Here is a 20,677-nt window from a genome sequence, read left to right on the forward strand (position 1 = left end):
AGAAAGAAAATGAAAGAGTGAAAAGTGGGAGCCCCAGAGGCGCGTTAACACGTCGTGAACCCCGGGTCCTACTGTTTTTTTTCCCGTACACTTGTAAGTGTGGCGACCCGGGAATCGGTTCTCCCTCTAGACGGGATTAATCCCACCGCAAGTGTCAGAGCCGGGAAGCGGGCGAGACTCCGCCCCCTCGCCTGTCGCTGCTCAAAACCAGCCTGCGCTCCGGCCAGCCGTCATTGCGATCGCACTGAGACAGCAGCGGCATCAGGCAAGCGCTGCGGAGACACAGACACAGCCAGGGCGGTGCCAGAGCACGACATAACTATACTGGAGATAAGGTAGGCTTGAGTGTGTTCGGTATTTAGTTATATATGCGTGTTAGGTCAACGACAGCTTCAGATAGAAGGCAAATCAACCCTTTTCGGTCTTTTCTCGGCTACTTCAATCTCAGGATAAACTGATGTTGTTTTAAAAAAAAGTTACTGTGATTGGTATATGTTGGTAAATTTGCGGCACGATGTGTTGACAGCACTGATAATTACTGTAGACCAGTATCATAAAATCTCGGGTTTAAAAATGCAGAGAGGTGATCTCATTAGCTCCCAATGGTGGAGAAGCGGTATTCAAGAGATCGGAGTGGGTTGGCGAATACCCAGGGAAATGTATTTACGGCAGCAGAAACGTCCATGTCCCGCATTATCCGATAATACGAAAATCATATACTCCGCACAGAAAGGATGGGAACATTTTTTCTCCCCCTCAATGTAGTACCGGGCAGAAACCGACTGTTTTCGAAGTGCGCAGCGCCATTTTAAACTCCAGCGTCAGGGATGTAGGATGCGACGCGCGGTAGAGCGGAGCTCAGAGCGAGGAAGTAACGGTCGCGCTCGAGCGAGGATTACTGGCCGCTCGGGGCACCACGAGCCGGAGCTGTTCTGGAGCGCGCGCGCACGTCATCTACACAGACAGGCGCAGGTGCCGCCGCCGGCGCGCGGACCCGGGCGGGGGGGACACGGGCGCGCTCGTGCGTTCTCACACATGTGCGGTAGATCAGCGTAGATGGAGAGACGAGGAGGGGGGGTAAGTAAGGGGGGCGAATTTCTCCACCCCGGGATCGGGGGTTGGAGTAGAGGGTCTGCACGGGCATGAAATTGAAGCCCGACCCGACCGAGCCCGAATGGTACTGCCCAATCCGAAAGCCGAACCTTAAATCGGTCACACTGTTCCTCTCAGAGCGAGTAGACACAGGTGCGCACACACAGACGGATTCTCACAGACAATGTCGGCTGCTTTGCGCTTGAGTTGATAGAAAATGCCGTGCGCCGAGAAAAAATGGTATTTTATCAATCTGTAATACTTGTGAAAGTGGGGAGCGGCTGATATCCGTTAGCTAGGTGCTGTAGGCTCTGTTACACACATACGAGAGAGAGAGAGAGAGAACGAGCGAGCGCGTTACGAATTTCTTCCAATAAAAATACATTTAAAACATAAAGTAATAAGAATTCATTTTCACTTAGTAGAAAACAAGTTGTACGTGTAGGAAGCTGTACGTGAAAAACCGACCTGAACCCGATACTTTGTCGGGCAGCAGACCTTTAGGTTGGAGTAGAGTAGACAGCGTGTCGTCACTGGGCACTGGAAAACGAGCAAGCATTGAGTATTAGTGTAGAAACGCAAAGAAATAGTTCACATCCGTACTGTAGATCTGTAATTCATGGTTACAGGTAGTGCCACTGAAAGGCATGGAGTTTGGGTGGCACGATGGATAGTGCTGCTGCCTCATGGATCCTGGGCTCAGGTCTAGTCCTGGGCGCCTGTCTGTGTGGAGTTTGCATGTTCTGCTGGAAGGCTGTGTGGGTCTGCCATGTGCTCCAGCTTCCTTTCTTAGACATGCGGTTTAGGCTGATGGGTGTGTCTGATGCATGTCTGTGTGTGTATGTTTGTGTGTGTCTCTGTGTGGGCGTGTCTGTGTGCGCGTCTCTGCGTGTGTGTGTGTCTGGTCTGCTGGGTATCCTGGCTTGTGCCCTCTGTCTCCTAGGTGAGTCTTCAGGGCCCCCAAGCTCAGGGGTTGCTGATCTTGTGCACGACAAAAAGTGAAAGAGAAATCAGTCCTTAAACCTGACATTCATTTACAGTATGTGTATTTATCCATGACTATTAATCTGCAGAGGGTTGTACATTAGTCCACGTTGTCCACTCGTTATTCAGGATCTGATAATCTCATCTGTTCAGCCCAGTTTGTAAAGGCTGCAGCCTGTCCAGTTAATATTTCTGCCCACCTCCGTTCCTGACCTGCCTCCTACAGTAGGTCGTGTCAGGTGTTTCCCTGCCTGTGCCTGATGAAGGTAACACTCTGCGTCACAAAGCCCTGTGGTAATCCCAAGACATCTTAAGGGGATTGTGCAACCTTTTGTTTTTCTTCAGGGCAAAAATACCTTGTGAACGCAAGAGGAAAAACCATCCTGTGCGTTGTGTAGCAACACTGTGGGCGGTGCCCTGTTATTTTGCATTGTGTAGAGACACTGTGTGTGGTGCCCTGTTAGTGTGCGTTGTGTAGAGACACTGTGTGTGGTGCCCTGTTAGTGTGCGTTGTGTAGAGACACTGTGTGTGGTGCCCTGTTATTTTGCATTGTGTAGAGACACTGTGGGTGGTGCCCTGTTAGTGTGCATTGTGTAGCGACACTGTGGGTGGTGCCCTGTTAGTGTGCGTTGTCCCCATGTACAGTATGCGTAGATTTCCTCCAGGTGCTCAGGTTTCCTCCCACAGTCCAAAGACATGCTGCTGGGTTAACTGGCTTCTGGGAATACTGGCCCTGGTGCGAGAGTGTGTGTTTGTGTCTGTGTGTTCCCTGTTCCCTGTGATGCACTGGCGTCCTGCGTTGTGCCCAGTGCTTGCTGGGATAGGCTCCGGCTACACTTCGACTCTGAATTAGATGAAGGGTTAGAAAATGTGCAATTACTTCCTTTTTACCAAAACACACAAAGGTGTCAAGAATAGCACAACTTACACATAACCAGAGAAAACATGATTGTGGTTAGCAAAAAAGCGGTACCACAAATATTGGATGTAGCACCTCTTGTGAAGAAGCAACAGTCAGATAAAAACAAAGGAAAATGCAAGCAGAGGACGTGTTCAGCTGCTGTGGTAGAGGGCTGTGAGATGCAGGAACGTGACATGACACAGAACTGGGCCGGGCTATACCTGTCCCATGCCCTGCAGAACATTTCCGAAGAAGCGGAGCCGTTTAAATGCAAATTCCACAAATCAGTCATTTCTACTTGTTGAAACGCTCTGCCTCTGAGGCTTTGATTCAGTCGTTCAGGTGAAACCACGTGTGTGGCATATTTGCGGATGTTAAGGAGCCTTGAATTATTAACTTTCTGGCTGATCACACCCAGCAGGCACATTCAGCTGACAGAATTTACAAAGTTTGGAAAGCAGAGTGACTGAATGCCGCTGAACGCATTCGTAGCAAGAGTGTCGATGAAGCAGTGGAAGTCTGGGTAGTTCGTCTTATTTTGTCTGCGCTCACCTGCCTGTGTAAACTGGCTCAAAGACCGAAGGTCTGAAATATTCATCAGCTTGTGCTGGCTTTTCTGGAGCCACGTGAAACCTGAAATGAGACCTGCCTGGTTGACCATTACGGTTAGCATGAGGGTAGTCATGTTTCCACTGGTCCGCTGGTCCTCTCCCAGAAGCCCCCTGGGCCAGCGGCAAGTGGAGGTCAGGAGTCCTCTCCGTGACCTTTGACCTCTCTCTCCCGCAGGTCGTGGGACGCTGCAGCCATGCTTCGCCCTGCCTTTCGCCTCTCCCTGTTGGCTCTCCTTCTGCTCCTGGGCCTGCACTGCGACCCCGCCTGGGGCAAAGGTCGTGGGGGGGGCTCCCGGGGAGGGGGGTCGAAATCCAGCAGCAGCAAGGGCTCGAGCTGGAACTTCGGCAAGAGCAAGACGGGCCAGACGGGCAGCACGGGGCAGACGCGCAACACGGGGAGCGCCGCCGGGAAGCCCAATCCTGGGAGCTATCCCAAGCAGCAGTACCCGGCGGGGGGCTATCCTCAGCAGTATCCCAACCAGAACCCTGGGAGAGCTGGGGCAAATCCTGGCGGCTATCCAAACCAATACCCCGCTGGGGGCTATCCTCAGCAGTATCCCAACCAGAACCCAGGGAGAGCTGGGGCAAATCCTGGCGGCTATCCAAACCAATACCCCGCTGGGGGCTATCCTCAGCAGTATCCCAACCAGAACCCAGGGAGAGCTGGGGCAAATCCTGGCGGCTATCCAAACCAGTACCCCGCTGGGGGGTATCCGAATCAGTACCCCGGGGGATACCCCAATCAGTATCCGGCCAGAGGAGGGGTAAATCCGGGAGGCTATCCGAATCAGTACCCAGCGGCCGGGGGATATCCCCACGCCTATCCAGGGGGAGCAGGGTATCCGGGGGGTGGTCAGGGATGGGGGCAGCCAGCAGGGTACCCTAACTGGAACCCGAATAATAAATTCCCGAGCCCGAGGTTTGGGGGATACGGGCACGGGGCAGGAGGCTACGGGGCTGGCGGCTCCCCCTTCTCCAGGACCGCGCAGGAGATGGGCTACGGCCCGTCGCACAAGTCCAAGGGCTTCGGGAAGAAGGCGGCGATGGCGGCAGGTGTGGGCGCGGTGGCGGGCATGGCGGTAGGCTACGGCCTGGGCCGCTTCCCCCGGCCCAACTTCAACTTCCACAGCCCGGAGGAGGCGCACTACTACAACCACTACATGTGGCGGCGGTACGGCTCGCGCTCCACCGACGAAAACGACTATGGCCGCGACTACCAGTACAACCCACCACCACAGGGCTACGACAGCTACATGGACGACTGCATGAAGAGGATCGACCTCCTGCCACAGCCCGAGGCCACACCCCCGCCGGCGAGTGACGGCCCTGCCCCCGGACACACCCCTGGCAACGTCCCCGGCAACCCCGGGGCCGAGCCCAACGGCACGCTGACCAGCCAGGTGAATAACAGCACCGCCAACGGCACCCAGGCTGTGTCCGACGCCGGTTTGGCGATGCCCTCACCACAGGGCACAGGGCCTGCCGGAGAAGGGCCAGGCATCCCGAGCCCCAGCCTGGGAGAGCAAGAGCAGGACGACAACGACACCGTGAGCATCATGGAGATAGGCTACCCGGAGCTGATCGAGCAGCTGAAGGTCCGCCGCTGCGTGGAGAGCTACATCACCTACTCTGACAGCTACCTGCAGAAGCAGACAGACACCCGCGGCGCGCCCCCCAAGGGGGCAGGGACTCAACAGCTCCCCCTCTGTCAGGGGCTGGTACTGCTAGTCACAACCTCTCTCACGCTACTGACCAGCACCCTACTGCTGCAGTGATCCCGAAACGGAAAGAAGAGTAAAATCAACCCCCCCCGACTAGGGGACCATACAGACTTCTCAGAGGGTGTGGAGCAGGGAGAGCAGCAGCGATGTAGAGAAGTTGCCCTACCTAGCGTATAAAAAACCAACCCCTATAGTTGGGATGTGGTTCTCACAGCTCCAGGCTTTTCAAGCCCTTTTAGCCTCCCTGCATTCTTATTGTTCTGTAACGGAACTGGTGCGTTCGTGCACGGGCTCCTCGTCTTCACCCTGAGAGGACAAGGGCAGCCCCTGCCCCTGAAACTACCAACAAAGCACCTTGTTTATGAAGCCTGCACTGTACGTGTCTGTGCATGAATCCTAAAACAGCTACAGCATACACACTGCCCTGCAAAGTCTTAGACCTTCTGCGTGCTCACTCAAGAGACATCCCAGCCATTTCGTTTCAAGCTCACAGTGAGTCCTGAGAGAGCTGCCTCTTAGCCTGTCAGCTCTCTGGAGGTGTGGAGAGGAATGGACCGTGTCAACGAGGGACACTTGACAGCGGGCCGATTAGATTGCTTGATGAACTTGATGGATGAGCTGCTAGAGTCCTTCATATTGGCTGCTCATGTATCGTGTACCTTGCGTGGCTTTTTAAAGATTCAGATCAATGTTAATTAGTGATCGCCCTCGCTAAGCAGGCTAAACACAAGGAAATATTGTTGCCGTGTAGTGCAGTAGAAGCCTCAATGGAGAGTGAGTAAATCGCAGATGCTCATATTTTGCTCATTTGTAAACCTACTGTAGAGAATCCTGAATGTGCATTGTTGTCTAAGACTTCTGCAAAGCAGCATACTGGCTGTAGAAAAAGTACAAAATTGATGTTAACCTGGTCTTTTAGAAACGGTTTGTACTGTTATGCGTTGTAATTGAATTCACTGCTTTTGAAGAGGTGCCCAGGGCCTGTATAAGGAGGGGGAGGGGTGGGCTCTGGGGTCAGCAGGGCTGCAGCATGGCGGTGTAGCGGTGGATAACTACAGGGCCGGTCACTGTGTGCCCCAGACCCAGCAGCCTCCGGGGAGCGAAGCAGAGCCACCTCAGGCTCTCCTTCCGAGCCCTCGTGGGTCAGGGGCCGCATTCGGCGGGTTCTGAAACCCAGCTCCCTCTGGGCCGGGTCCTGCCCGTCGATGTGCCCCGAGCCCCTGCTGCCCACATGCCGCGAATCCCTGCAGGAAGTGCCCATCGCCGTTGGATAGCAGAAGAAGCACTGGAGCCCCTTCCAGTGTTTTGGACCCCTCTTCGATCCCCACACATTTCTGGGGCCCCCGCACGCTACTGATTGTTTTATTACTCCATTACATGTGGAAACCTTACGGATCAGCTGGTAATGTGCACTCAGTAATGTACCTGCCCGCAATGCGTTACCCTGGCCAGTTTATCGGCGAGGCACGGGAATGCTGTGTGTGTGTGGAGAATGTGTGCACACACACACACGTGAGAAAGTGTGTGCGTGCGTGCGTGGACAATGTGCACACACACGTGAGAAAGTGTGTGCGTGCGTGCATGCGTGGACAATGTGTGCACACACACGTGAGAAAGTGTGTGCATGTGTGCGTGCGTGGACAATGTGCACACAGACGTGAGAACGTGTGTGTGTGTGTGTGTGTGGAGTAACTGATTGACGTGGCTGCTACAGCTTCGCCGACTTCAAAGACAGGACGTCAGGTTGGGGTGCCGACAGTTTTAGGCTTCTATCCAATTTCACTTCCCCGCCCACACACAGCCCCTGTAGTGGCTGGCGGCCACCCTAGAGAAATGCAGTCCCCTAGAGAACTGCCCTAGAGAACTGCCCTAGAGAAATGCAATGCACTGCCAGTTTCGTTGCACTTTTTAAGAAAAGGCGTATTTAAAAAAAAAAGGAACAGGTGGCAGGCCCGAGAGCCCGGGGGTTTATCTGCACACGTCCCCGTTTCCTGGGTTTCTCCACGGGGACGTAAGTGAAACCCACACGAGCTTGGGCCAGAGCCTGTGACTGGAAAACAGCGAGACTCTGCTCTTCACCTGGAGTGATTTAGAGCTGAAAAAAAAACATTATCTGGCTTCTCTCCTCCGAGACTAGCAGGAATATTTATATTGTATTTATACAGATAGCTAGAAACCTGTGCACACAGCTTTCTACAGTAGTTTTCAGATCCCATCACTTGACCCCTAACAACTGGACATCCATTAATCGTTGCCTCAGATCCATATTGGTATGGAAAGACTGGATCAATTCTAGCTTGTGCCGAGATGCAGCTAACTCACCTTATAACAATAGCGAGCTACATCTTACTTAATTAAAGTCAACAGCGGGAAGATGGATGTTAGTAGTTGGCTCCCTTATACTGAATCCTTTTGCATGGAAGTGAATCAAAATATTAATGTTCTGTACACTTGGCCTGGTTTCACAGGAACTGTTTTGTGCAACACCGTGTGGCAAGTAAAACATGTTCATACAGCTGTGGTGTAGCAGGTTTCCTTCTCTGTTTCCCTGTCATATGTATACAAATACTTGTTAACTATGTGTCTATAAATATTGCATGAACAAGAGAACCTGCTGAACAGTGCTGTTGGTAAGATGGTTTAATATGGCCTGCACAGCTGTGGCTGGTCTGTAGGGGGCAGAGGAGAGTGACAGTGACTGTGGGGCTCTTTATTTGTAGTTGCAAGGGCTAGTAGGTGGTCTTGGTTCTGTGGAGGTTCCACCATGAGACCCCAGCTCTGCAGCGGACTCCCTGTGTGAGTTACTGAGCCCCTGAGCCTACTTGCGCCCTGTCCTTCAGGAGAGACCTGTCCCAGAGGTCTGCATGTGCAACAATAAGTCACTTAGCTAGAGACAAATTCTTGATCTCAATTCTATTACTTAACAGCTTAAGGCATTGGTAATAATCATGAATGAGGTGCAAATCACCACCTGCCTTGTGCCGGCACCCACAGGTGCTGTACGGAACCATATGGTCTTTTGGTGTGTGGTCCACCTGGGCTAGGAGTGGCTGAAGTGGATCAGGGTTTTGGCTAATTAATCTAAGGTTACATGCTAGTTAGCAGTTTACAGTTCCCCATAAGCCCCCAGGACCATGGCTCTCCTGCTGTGGTTCTGTAGAACTCTGGACCCAGCACTCTCCTGTAGGACCACAGGCAGAACCCGACGGATCAGGAAGAGACGAGCCATCCTCTCTTGCAGCGATGCAGTTGTAGGAGGCAAGTTGTCGGCTAACTCATTGACGTAACCAAAGGAAAGCCGCGGGATCGGATTTTCTTCGAGCACAAGCCAAGTGGGCTTGCGAGAGGATGACGAGCCGACCAGGTCTGTGCTACGCTCTCTGCTGCCCGCTCTCTTCGGGGTGCGCAGACCGCAGGCCAGCGGAGTCATCCTGCTTCCCTTTGGGCAAATTGGAGATGACTGAGGCAAGGACGCAGCCTGCAGTGCGGTCTACACCAGGTGCAGTGGCTGGACGGGATTCAGAACCCAGCGCAGCCTGGGCACAGGACGCCAAGTCCCGGTGAAACTAACCGGCTGTGGAGACGCAGAGGGACTGGAACAAAAAGGAAAAGACCTGGACCTGTTGGCAAACGCACAGCGGGTCCTTTGCAATACCAGGAATGCTGATTCTTTGTGAATACGCCCCCACACAGATAAACCCTGCATACTGGGCTGAATTTACACACTGCATATGAGCTTGTAAGAGTCTTTTCTGATGTGTTTCCACTTCCCTCTGCCCTCTGAGTGCACCTGCTAGCTTACTGCATATCTCTGTAAATAATCGCAGTCAAACACAATAAAGGACGCTGTGGGTTTTCGGGAAATGCCTTTCCTGCTGGTTTCTTTAAGACTCTCCCAGAGGAATCCGGAACCCCGGTCCGGAAGAGGTCGGGCTCAGCAGGTACAGGGGCCGACCTGCAGTCAACAAAGACTCCATGCGTTCGCAGCAGGACTGCTTGCACTAGAGCACCCGTGTCAAAGGTCAGAGTGAGGGCGCCTGGGAAGGCAAGGTGGAGGGAGCTCTAGAGCACAACAGCAGGTAGAGTACACATGAGAGGCCAGCTGGCCTTCTAGCTCCTGTGGCAGGTAGAAACGAATGGATTCGAGAATCCCAACCAGCTGTCTCTGGAAAGAAGCCAGGGCGTTGGCATTAACAACATGGCGGGGTAGCCAGATCCACACTCCTGCCACCCTTAGTGTACGTGCCTCCTGTTCTCGGTTTTAAATGCACTTGCACACCGTTTCCACCTGGTTCATGTTGCAGTATTGATTCTGAAGAACCCTGCTGGGAGGACGTTGTCAATTCCCCTGAGGATTTTGAATACCATGGCTGTATTTGAATGGGCCAACTATCTTTACATGGACCCCCAAGTTTTTAATATATTAATGTATTAATATACTTCAACCTGTTAGTGCAGGACATTCTTTCAATCCCCAGAATGCTTCTGATTTACCTTCTCAGAACTGATTACAGAACAGCAACATCCGTTTGATAATGTGGAGCAAAACTCTACACGATATTCTAAATGAGGCCTCACTAGCGTGCTATACAATTTTAACTTAACATCAATTCTATGCTTACCTATACGTTCTAATGTTCTGCTTACCTTGGGTTCCCCACAGCGTCTAGAAAGCTTCTGTTCCTTTAACAGCTGAATCCCTCACATGAGCTTGCAATCTCGAAGAGGTGGATCTCGAACCCGAGCTGTCTGCTGGGTCTCGAGCATTGGCTCTTTCCAGAATTTTTAACATTTTGCCCAACAGTTCCTGCCCTTTCTCCCTTTCCCCCCTCTCTGCCGAAAAACGGATGATTAAAAGTTGTTCTTAGGCTAAAAGCCCAAATGGATACGCCTCTTTCCAACACAAAGCTTTATTTTCTGCCTGATGTTCTCCGGGCCACTCGTACAGGAGCGAGTGGCCCGGATCAGATCGGATCGGTTCTCTGGATCGGTCAGCTGTGAAACACCATGCCCACCTTGAACCTTGTCTTGGACAACGATGGACAACAATGAGGCCTTTATATCCCTCTTGTCCTGCTATACTGGGCTATCTCCTTCCATGTTCACTGCATCAGACTCTATAGCACTGGGCGACCCCAGTGCACTGTCATCTTGTGCCCACAAGAGGGAGCAGGGAACTACACAGGGGAAATGGGGTGATTTCCAGTTGTAACTGTTCCACCAATAGAACACAGTTAAATATCAGAGTGGTTAGTTTAAGCCAAAAGCAATCATGTTTTCACATGCCAGTTTGGTGCTCATTCACAGAGTCACATGTGCTGGTACATTCTGAATAAAGTGCACTGCTCAAGGATACAGCATCAGTGGCACCAGCTGGGATTTGAACCCACAGCCCTCTGGTCAGGAGCTCAGGAGTTCTGAAGGTAGGTCAACACTAACAGAGTTATGAAAACTCACCACTCTCAGGAATAGCATCAAAGACCATGGCATATTCCCAGGGTTAACTAGAATCTGAAACCTTTTTAAAAATTCAGCGTCCTGTAAGTAAACTACTCTCTATATACAACATTCTTATTATTATACCATGTCTGCAAGAATTTTTTTTAATTTGTACTTAATGTCTTTGTTATCCCATAAATAGTATGTATGAGGTGAGAAATTATAATTCCTAGATATTATTCATGTATATTAAAGTTGGATATAAGAAAAATCATGATTAATTGATCAAAATTACACTTTAACAAAAAGTCAAGACCACCTATATTCTGAAAGACCAAATTCGGAATAGGGTTCCATATCGTGTTGATTTTGAAGGTCACATATGACGTATGACTCTAAGACCTTGGGTTTGGGACTTCACAAGAAGATGTTTTCTGATATATTGGGGTTTATGTGTCCACATACAGTTATGACATCATCACTAGTAAGTTGAGGAATGTCCAGTGAGAGTGCAGCGCACAAACAACATTTGTTGGTCACATTGCAAATGAAATGCCTCATCTACACTGTATAACTGCCACCTTTCCTTATGAACTATAAAAAATGTTTCCGCGTTTGAATTCTCCTGCCCTGCTGAATACAGTTTCGATAGAAATCAGCAACATGCCAACACGTCTCTTGGGGGTCGTCCGTAATTATACCATCTCATCTCGACCGCTCTCCATGACGTCACTCCAGCGCCGTCTCCTCCGTGTGCACCCGGGAGACGTGTAGAGGATAAATCATGAACTGCGCTCAGCCACAGCCACACACACACACAGAGAACCCTCATTCACAAGAACGGGTCCGCTATCACCCGCCTTTGCGCATTTCCAACCATTTTTCCGATCTTGTTCCGATAGTGAGGAATCGATTTTAAAATGAAAGACTTTGGCGTGTGCTGCACGCCGCATACTCCTCGTCGTTTGCTCTGCAAAGCAAAAACTCACCAAAACGCCTCCACGGAATCGCTTTCACCCCGCCTCACCTCAGTCGTGACCGTCTCACTTGTTATTAAGATAAGCGGTTCTAAATAATCTCCGATCACCTCCGCCATCGTCCTCCCGAAAGGCCCTTTCAATTAGCGCCAGACACCTGACTGAGTTTCAGCGGTGACTCGTCTCTCGCTCTCATTGGTTTGGAGTGACGACACCGGCCTCTGATTGGCTGGGAGGGAAACCAGCACACGCGTGCTCCGAACCTTCCATTCCATGACTGACACCTTGACGCTCGCGGTCTTGCCTGTCCCGAAAATCCCGACACTACGCTTTCTTCCCGTAACTGGAGTCCCACTGGAATCCTGTGATAATGTCTCTATCACCCCCCCCCAGCCCCCTCGGGATCAGTCCTCATTCAGGACAGCGTGCCCATGTGACACACGCACAGGTAACACGCGTGTGCACTGGGCCAGCGCGATCTCTCCTTTGTTTCGCAGCGCTGACATTAATAATTAAGAGATGTCAATTCAATCAGAAGGATGAATAATAAATGCCGTGCGGCGTGGACTGCTGGAATGGCAATCTTGGGGGTGGCGAGGGACAGGTGCAGCAGAGACACAATAACATCGCGCTAACGCCGAGACTCTAAAAGCAAGATCCACGCGCAGCAGTGTGGATCACGAGGACCCGATCAGACAGGAGGCTACAGTCTTTACATGACGTCACCTTCTGTGACATGACCGCTGTAATGAGCGTTTTGATTACAAAAGTAATTTTCCTTTCCATTTTGACCATCTGAGTGGTCACAATGGAAACAAAAACATCAATTAAACTGGAAGTTTTCATTCATGTCATTCAGATATGGAAAACCAGTGCACAGATGGACTAATAATAAAAACAATAGCAATAATAATAATATCACTCGTCTATATAATTATTACAATAATTAATATTGATACTATTAACACGAATAATAATCTGGGAAAATAAAAATGATTTATAAATTGAAAATACCTTTTTAAGTGTTTTTTTCCATTTTTTTAATCATCTTAAAAATACCTGTCCTGTGCCAGCTACCCTCAGAAGCCTTGTAGCGATGGGAGCTGTTTCCATGGCGACGCTCTCAGCTGGAAGAGATTCTGATGTTGCTAGGCTACAGGTCCCACTGGGGACGCCAGGGACTGAGAGACCTCTCCCAGTGGGTACAGCACACTGGGACCATCGAGAAAGAGCGAAGTGACATATCCAATACCACAATGCGCTTTCAATATCATTTTCATGGGGGCTGGAGGCTATCAAAATTGATCTGGCTTTTTTTCACTGTCATAAATATTTGTGATGCATGAACTAAAATGTTTTCATCTTCTTTTTTGGCACAATCACAGGGCATGGGCTTAGTGCTCTAATCTTTTCTAATACGCTGCTCTTTATTTAACTTACCTAAAGAGAGTGTGACTCAAAGCTCTTGGCACATAGCAAGCAGGTGGGTAATTTTGTACTTTTACTACAGTCCCCACTGTAACAGCACTGTCCTACTGCACTTTTACTACAGTCCCCACTGTAACAGCACTGTCCTACTGTACTTTTACTACAGTCCCCACTGTAACAGCACTGTCCTACTGTACTTTTACTACAGTCTCCTACTGTAACAGCACTCTCCTACTGTACTTTTACTACAGTCTCCACTGTAACAAGACTGTCCTACTGCACTTTTACTACAGTCCCCACTGTAACAGCACTGTCCTACTGCACTTTTACTACAGTCCCCACTGTAACAGCACTGTCCTACTGTACTTTTACTACAGTCTCCTACTGTAACAGCACTGTCCTACTGTACTTTTACTACAGTCTCCACTGTAACAGGACTGTCCTACTGCACTTTTACTACAGTCCCCACTGTAACAGCACTGTCCTACTGCACTTTTACTACAGTCTCCTACTGTAACAGGACTGTCCTACTGCACTTTTACTACAGTCTCCACTGAAACATTACTGTCCTACTGTACTTTTACTACAGTCCCCACTGTAACAGGACTGTCCTACTGCACTTTTACTACAGTCCCCACTGTAACAGCACTGTCCTACTGCACTTTTACTACAGTCTCCTACTGTAACAGGACTGTCCTACTGCACTTTTACTACAGTCTCCTACTGTAACAGGACTGTCCTACTGCACTTTTACTACAGTCTCCACTGAAACAGCACTGTCCTACTGCACTTTTACTACAGTCCCCACTGTAACAGCACTGTCCTACTGCACTTTTACTACAGTCCCCACTGTAACAGCACTGTCCTACTGCACTTTTACTACAGTCTCCACTGTAACAGGACTGTCCTACTGCACTTTTACTACAGTCCCCACTGTAACAGCACTGTCCTACTGCACTTTTACTACAGTCTCCTACTGTAACAGGACTGTCCTACTGCACTTTTACTACAGTCTCCACTGAAACATTACTGTCCTACTGTACTTTTACTACAGTCTCCTACTGTAACAGGACTGTCCTACTGCACTTTTACTACAGTCCCCACTGTAACAGCACTGTCCTACTGCACTTTTACTACAGTCTCCACTGAAACATTACTGTCCTACTGTACTTTTACTACAGTCCCCACTGTAACAGGACTGTCCTACTGCACTTTTACTACAGTCCCCACTGTAACAGCACTGTCCTACTGCACTTTTACTACAGTCTCCTACTGTAACAGGACTGTCCTACTGCACTTTTACTACAGTCCCCACTGTAACAGCACTGTCCTACTGCACTTTTACTACAGTCCCCACTGTAACAGGACTGTCCTACTGCACTTTTACTACAGTCCCCACTGTAACAGCACTGTCCTACTGCACTTTTACTACAGTCCCCACTGTAACAGCACTGTCCTACTGCACTTTTACTACAGTCTCCTACTGTAACAGGACTGTCCTACTGCACTTTTACTACAGTCTCCACTGAAACATTACTGTCCTATTGTACTTTTACTACAGTCCCCACTGTAACAGGACTGTCCTACTGCACTTTTACTACAGTCCCCACTGTAACAGCACTGTCCTACTGCACTTTTACTACAGTCCCCTACTGTAACACGACTGTCCTACTGTACTTTTACTACAGTCCCCTACTGTAACAGCACTGTCCTACTGTACTTTAACTACAGTCTCCACTGTAACGACTGTCCTACTGCACTTTTACTACAGTCCCTACTGTAACAGCACTGTCCTACTGTACTTTTACTACAGTCCCTACTGTAACAGGACTGTCCTACTGTACTTTTACTACAGTCTCCACTGTAACAGCACTGTCCTACTGCACTTTTACTACAGTCCCCTACTGTAACAGCACTGTCCTACTGTACTTTTACTACAGTCCCTACTGTAACAGGACTGTCCTACTGTACTTTTACTACAGTCTCCACTGTAACAGCACTGTCCTACTGCACTTTTACTACAGTCCCTACTGTAACAGCACTGTCCTACTGTACTTTTACTACAGTCCCCTACTGTAACAGAACAGTTATAATAATTATAATTATTACTTTATTTCGCAGAAGCTCCTGTACTCTTACATATGTATCTATATGTCCCTACATAAGTCTTTACTGAAAAAGTGGTCGTTTTTTTATATAAACTAACCCATTATAAATTCAGCGGAACATTTGTAAATATCCTCACTTTGCACTGATTTTTTAAAAAGTTTTCCCAAACAGACTTCAACAGCCTCAGCCGGGCGCCACGGCGTGAACGGCAGAGAGGCGTTGCCGTGGGAACGGAAGGCGGAATCTGCGCAACGGCACGCGCACAGCCTTCCGCCGGGGCTCTCGACTTGTGCGGCGGCCGGGTCGCCTGGCCGGGACCGCCTCTCGGAGCACGAACAGATGCAGTGGGTCTCTATGGGTGCGCTCTCTCTATCAAAGAGGAGGGGGAGCAGCTTCACGGAGCTTCGCCGCGCTGGCCATGGGCGCGAAAGCAGAGCTGCGACAGTTGGGGAAAATAAAAACGACTTTGTAAGCACGTCTCCGTGCACGCCTGCAGACTATACAGTCCGTGATCTGACCCCCCGGGGGGTCAATAGCTAATTGATCCGACGACCGGAACCCGCCGAAACGGGCAGGAAGTCCGAGCGCACTGCAGCTTTGCCCGAAAGGGCGGGGAGTTGGCGCTCCTATCCGCCGGGGGCATCAGCAATGTCGGGAAACACCTTCCATCTCACCTCACGGGGCCGGTCCGTTTTCCCCAAACCAGCAGGGCTGGGATATACTGAGCTTGAAACGGGCTGTAGGCACGGACCTGGCCTGCGTCCAGTACGCGCAGCATGAACAATACTACAAAACGTTTTCTGCCAGCCGAGAGCGCCGAGTAACGTTATCCAACAGCCCGGAGCGCTGGGCGCATCTGACAAGAAGAGAGAGAGAGGCAAAAGATCAGTTCGGTGCGCTTGCGTGTTCAGGAAAACAGCCCTCGGATACCTGAACTGCCTCGTAATCTCATTATGATGTACCTTGGCCACATCAATATTTGAAATTGTATGCCCGAACTCCAGCAGGGGGACAGGCGTGTTCCCGGTAGAGCGCAGCTGTTCCTCCGCTCCAGTGTCTCAATTAGGCAGCTCAGCTGGCGGCGAGATCTCCTGCTCGGAGCCCGCTGGAAACCAGCCAGAGTCTGTTTGAAGTCTCCAGCATCCGACGTGCACAGACAGCAGCACCCTTGACCAAATAAAAAACTCCACATCAGAGTATTAAACACCATGCTGGGTTTATTGGGATTTCTTCCACGGAGCAGAGTGTTTCCAGAGTGCGTCCTGCCCTGCCCACTATGACGATGCCCACGAAGTACGCGAGCAAGGTCTCCGGATACAGCGGCGAGTATCGGGCATCCGGCCTGACAGCGGGGCTTCTGCGACGAGAAATTAATCTGCCCGCAGCAACGCTGGTCACAGGTTTCGCGTTACAGATAAAAGCTCGGGATAAACATGTGCAGTATGAGTAAGCGGGACCGAGTTTTAAAACGAATTAAAAGATTTACTGCAAAACACTCAAGCCTAATATATCTGCTCACCTCTTACAAAAGAATGGAAGCTCAAATAGTGAGGCTGCAATTAGGCGTCATTTTCCATGTCTGCAAAGGAACAGGTAAAAGTTTATTCCAGGCTGAAAAGAGACGAAAGAAAACACAACGTTTCGGCTGTGGAGCCTTCTTCGGGTGTGGAGCCTTCTTCGCACCCGAAGAAAGCTTCACAGCCGAAACGTTGTTTTCTTTCTTCTCTTTTCAGCGTGGAATAAACCTTTTACGTGTTCCTTTGCAGCCTACGCATGCTGACGCAGCTACCCACCATTTTCCTACGCCTGTTGCTTTATACGCAGTGGACAGTTTAACAGAGCAGCGTTTTCAATTCCAGTCTGAAAGGATTTGTAAACTTGCGAACGTCCCACGAAACCACAGCCGAGTGATTCCTCACTGACTTCGACAGTAGGTCTTGAAGGGTTTCTGCTCCGCCCTGTATCCTCAGTGATCGAGGCGCTCTCGGGGAGCAGTTGGACCACGATAAGCAAACCGTTTTAAACGTTTCGAGGGAGAGTCGAGCTGGAGACTCAGTCCACATTTTTTCTGAAAAATTGTCAATAATCAGAATCGGCAATTTTGGGGGTTTTTTCCCCCACCTGATTTGTAATGGCTGTGTACTTCCCACGTCACGGCTACCAAGCCTGCGAGCATACACGGGAGAGATCGAGGAAGTGCAGATAGACTCCTCCCACCTATCTACCCTTGAGCCAATCGCCTTTTAACACGTCACAGACAGCACAGCCCCCCAAGCGGAAGATCAGAGCTGATTGGGGGAGAGGTTGCCTAACTGACAACTTCACCTATCCCCAAGAGACTACTGGCCGACTCACGCTGCTTTACCGCTTTTTGATCCAGGCTCAAACTGCGATCAAGGAGGTCGCCATGCACGCAGGGACTCGAGTGCCGTTATCAATTGCGCTGGAGTTTGTAGTGGCATGGCTTGGATTAGCTGGTTCGGGCTCTTTCTGGGCACCCAGGTTCTTTTACCATGTTTTACTATACTTGTTTTGTGCAGTTCCGTACAGAAAAAACAGCAACATGCACATACGTATCTGTAAATCAATATAGACTTCAGAACTTTCCCAGCACACCAAGGTGTGGAGTCACAGTTTATGAAGGTGTGACCAGGTTGTCTGGTGTTCAATTCAGCTTAAATTTCTCAGTCAGCTCAAAAAAGGTTGTTTTTTTTCAGGGTCTTTTAAAAGACTTTATATTTAAATTATGCACTGGATTCAAGGTACAGTAGCCTATTCAAGGCTGAAGAGTCCGGTTATTTAACGTAATCAGATACAGACACTGACATGAGAGTCCTGCTAGACGTGGTGCCAGAGCAATGTTAAAGGGTTTGGCCACTGCTGTACACAGGCAGCACTGCAAGTCCTAGCCAGGATTCCCCGTCTTCCTAGGTTCTTATCCAGGTGCCCAGCAGAACGGAAAAGACCAGCCCAGTGACGATGACAGCTGTCGTGGAGGTGGGCCCAGGGTCCGAGGCTCCGTGATGGAAGAAGACTGGAAGAATAGACTGGTTCCGGACTCCGATTCCATGTCCGTAGAGAAGCGCGGGGTCTTTCTTGGAGGAGTCCATGTCGAAGCCTCTGTGCAACCGCGATTCCCCCAGAGCTTCCAGCCCGTAGCCCAGTGCTGCCGTCCCCATGGCCCCGGCTGCCACCGCTCCCCCCACCCTCAGCCCCTGATTGGTTGAGCCCATCTTGGGCAAGATGTGGGAAGGCAGGCCCTTGAGTTGAGACCCCAACCATCCTCCTGTGGCCACTCCCTTGGCCCCGCCCAAAGCCACACCCCGGACACCTCCCAGCGACCCACCTTTGATTCCTCGCCAAGTCCCGCCCTTGCCCTTGCCCCCTGCCCTGCCTCTTGCCCCGCCTCTAGTCCCGCCCCTCGATCCACCTCTTGACCCGCCCCTCCGCGATTGGGCTGTGGGGATCAGTGATATCAGAAGCAACAGGACGACCCACAGTGGAACCAGCCCTCTGTGACACATGATTGCTGAGACCTATACGAAAGAGGGGAGAGAAAGAATAGCGCTGATATCCTGTGATCTACAGTTCTCATAACTTACAGCTCTATTTAGTAATTGCTAAACTTGCAATTCCAGTTAAACTATTCAGGATGTATTTTTGACAGCCATCTTAAAAATTAAAAAGATGTCCAGTCAGTTTTAGACAGCACACTTCATCGAGGGTGGCTCTGAACCTCAGAAAGTGGTACAGGGCTGATACCAATTACAAATCCCACCCTACCTTCTTAGAGCTGAGAGCAAATTTACAAACTTGCATCCAATTGGAAGCTGAAAACAATTAGCCTTTGATTAATTACTCAGCTGGAGAAAACACTGGAAGACTTTCAATATAGAAAAATATATAACTTAACTTTTTTAGAGTAGCCTAATTTGGAACAGCCAGTTGTGTGTTTCTCACATCTGGGCTGGCATCTACAAACACTGCGACTGCACAAGGGGAGAATGAGGAAGTGTAGACAGACTCCTCCCACCTGATCGCCCACAAGCCAATCACCTTTTAACACAAGCAGTGCTGATTGGAAGAGAGGCATGTCCCTCACTGCCTAAGAGTGTGCAAGCCCCCAGGAGGCCACAGGGTACCACCAAGAACCCCGACTGAGTAACCCCACCCTACCCTCAGCAGTGCTCAGACAATTGTGCTCCTCTTCTTGAGGAGTCCTGCTCACAGCTGGCTAGTGACATAACCAAGGTTCGAACCCGCGATCAAGGAGCTCAATCTGCACTCAACCGAGCGCCTTTGCTGTTGGAGCCATATTAAGAGGCCCCAGTGATATATTTACATACACATGAATATGTGTTCAGTGCCGGATTTCCCATTATGCACTGTAGGCACAGTGCCTAGGGCCTACGAAATTCTTAGGGCCTACGAAGGAGGGAAACACTAGTGACTAACGAAAAACGAGCTGAAACAACATGCTTGCGTTCGACTCTAGGTGCTCCAAATCAATAATCAGACGCTTTCTAGCGGCTGTTCTAGAAACTTGAAGTATCGAAGTGATGGTCGCTCGACTCGCTCCATCAATCGTGTGGTTTAGCATTAGAATATTTCAAAGTGCATCATGTCAATCGAAGTAATTCAATTAGTGTTTAGCCCTCTTTTTGCACATTTCAGAGTGAAAGTGCCCGGAGCCTACGAACACCAAAATCCGGCCCTGTATGTGTCAAAATGCTTCAGTGACGGCAAGAGAGACAAGAAGGTACTCATGAAAGAAGGAATTTAAAAAAAAACACATAAAACTAGACAATAGCCAGTAAACAGTCATTTGAGAAACAGAAAGAAAATAGATGCACAGATACAAAATTGTCATCACAGATACAAAATTAAATTAAATTGACTCAGGTTGGTCATTAGAACTGCAGACATGGCGCTGGGCCACTGCTTACTCGGCAATGTGCTCATTTCCCAAACGGGACACTGCACTGCCTACCTGGGAAGGGCGCGGAGCCCGCAGGACAGGGGCTGTGCAGCAGGGGCAGGAGCTCAACGTCCAGCGTCTGTCAAGCAGCGGATCCTGGAGGCTCTCTCTCTCTCTCTCTCTCCACCCCGCCCCCGTTCAGCACCGCGGGAGCTGTCCCTCCGCCGCCACCCTGGGTGGACCCACTCTGTTTCCTCCCCCTCCTGGCGGATTGGACCAGGAACAATAGGAGTGGGTGACCCCACCCCGCCCCCCAGCTCCAGAGCAACGGGATCAATGCCAAGCCTCCCCGTTGTGTTTCACAGCTAGCAGGGTTCTCGTCTGCGGTCTCCTCTTTCTCGCTTCCTCTACGTATCTGTCTTCCCCCCCCCCCCTCTCTCTCTCTCTCTGCCTGGCTGTGCCCCATCTCTTCTCTGACCCCTCTGTCTCCTAACCC

The 20,677-nt window shown here is 50.2% G+C and overlaps 1 protein-coding gene across 1 annotated transcript; it reads left to right on the forward strand.

The window, feature by feature from the left end:
- Nucleotides 1–235: 235 nt before the first annotated feature.
- On the forward strand, nt 236–9,174 carry LOC148839294 (uncharacterized). Its single transcript, XM_088907787.1, has 2 exons — nt 236–335; nt 3,765–9,174. Exon 2 carries the CDS (start codon nt 3,784–3,786, stop codon nt 5,362–5,364), a length of 1,581 nt encoding a protein of 526 aa, XP_088763913.1. The 5' UTR covers nt 236–335; nt 3,765–3,783; the 3' UTR covers nt 5,365–9,174.
- Nucleotides 9,175–20,677: the final 11,503 nt, after the last annotated feature.

The sequence above is a fragment of the Atractosteus spatula genome, chromosome 2 (genome assembly GCF_055471065.1).
Source record: "Atractosteus spatula isolate fAtrSpa1 chromosome 2, fAtrSpa1.hap1, whole genome shotgun sequence".
Classification (NCBI taxonomy): domain Eukaryota; kingdom Metazoa; phylum Chordata; class Actinopteri; order Semionotiformes; family Lepisosteidae; genus Atractosteus; species Atractosteus spatula.

Excerpts from the sequence above, each read along its gene's own strand:
- LOC148839294 (XM_088907787.1), top strand. The coding sequence starts at position 3,784 with ATGCTTCGCCCTGCCTTTCGCCTCTCCCTGTTGGCTCTCCTTCTGCTC.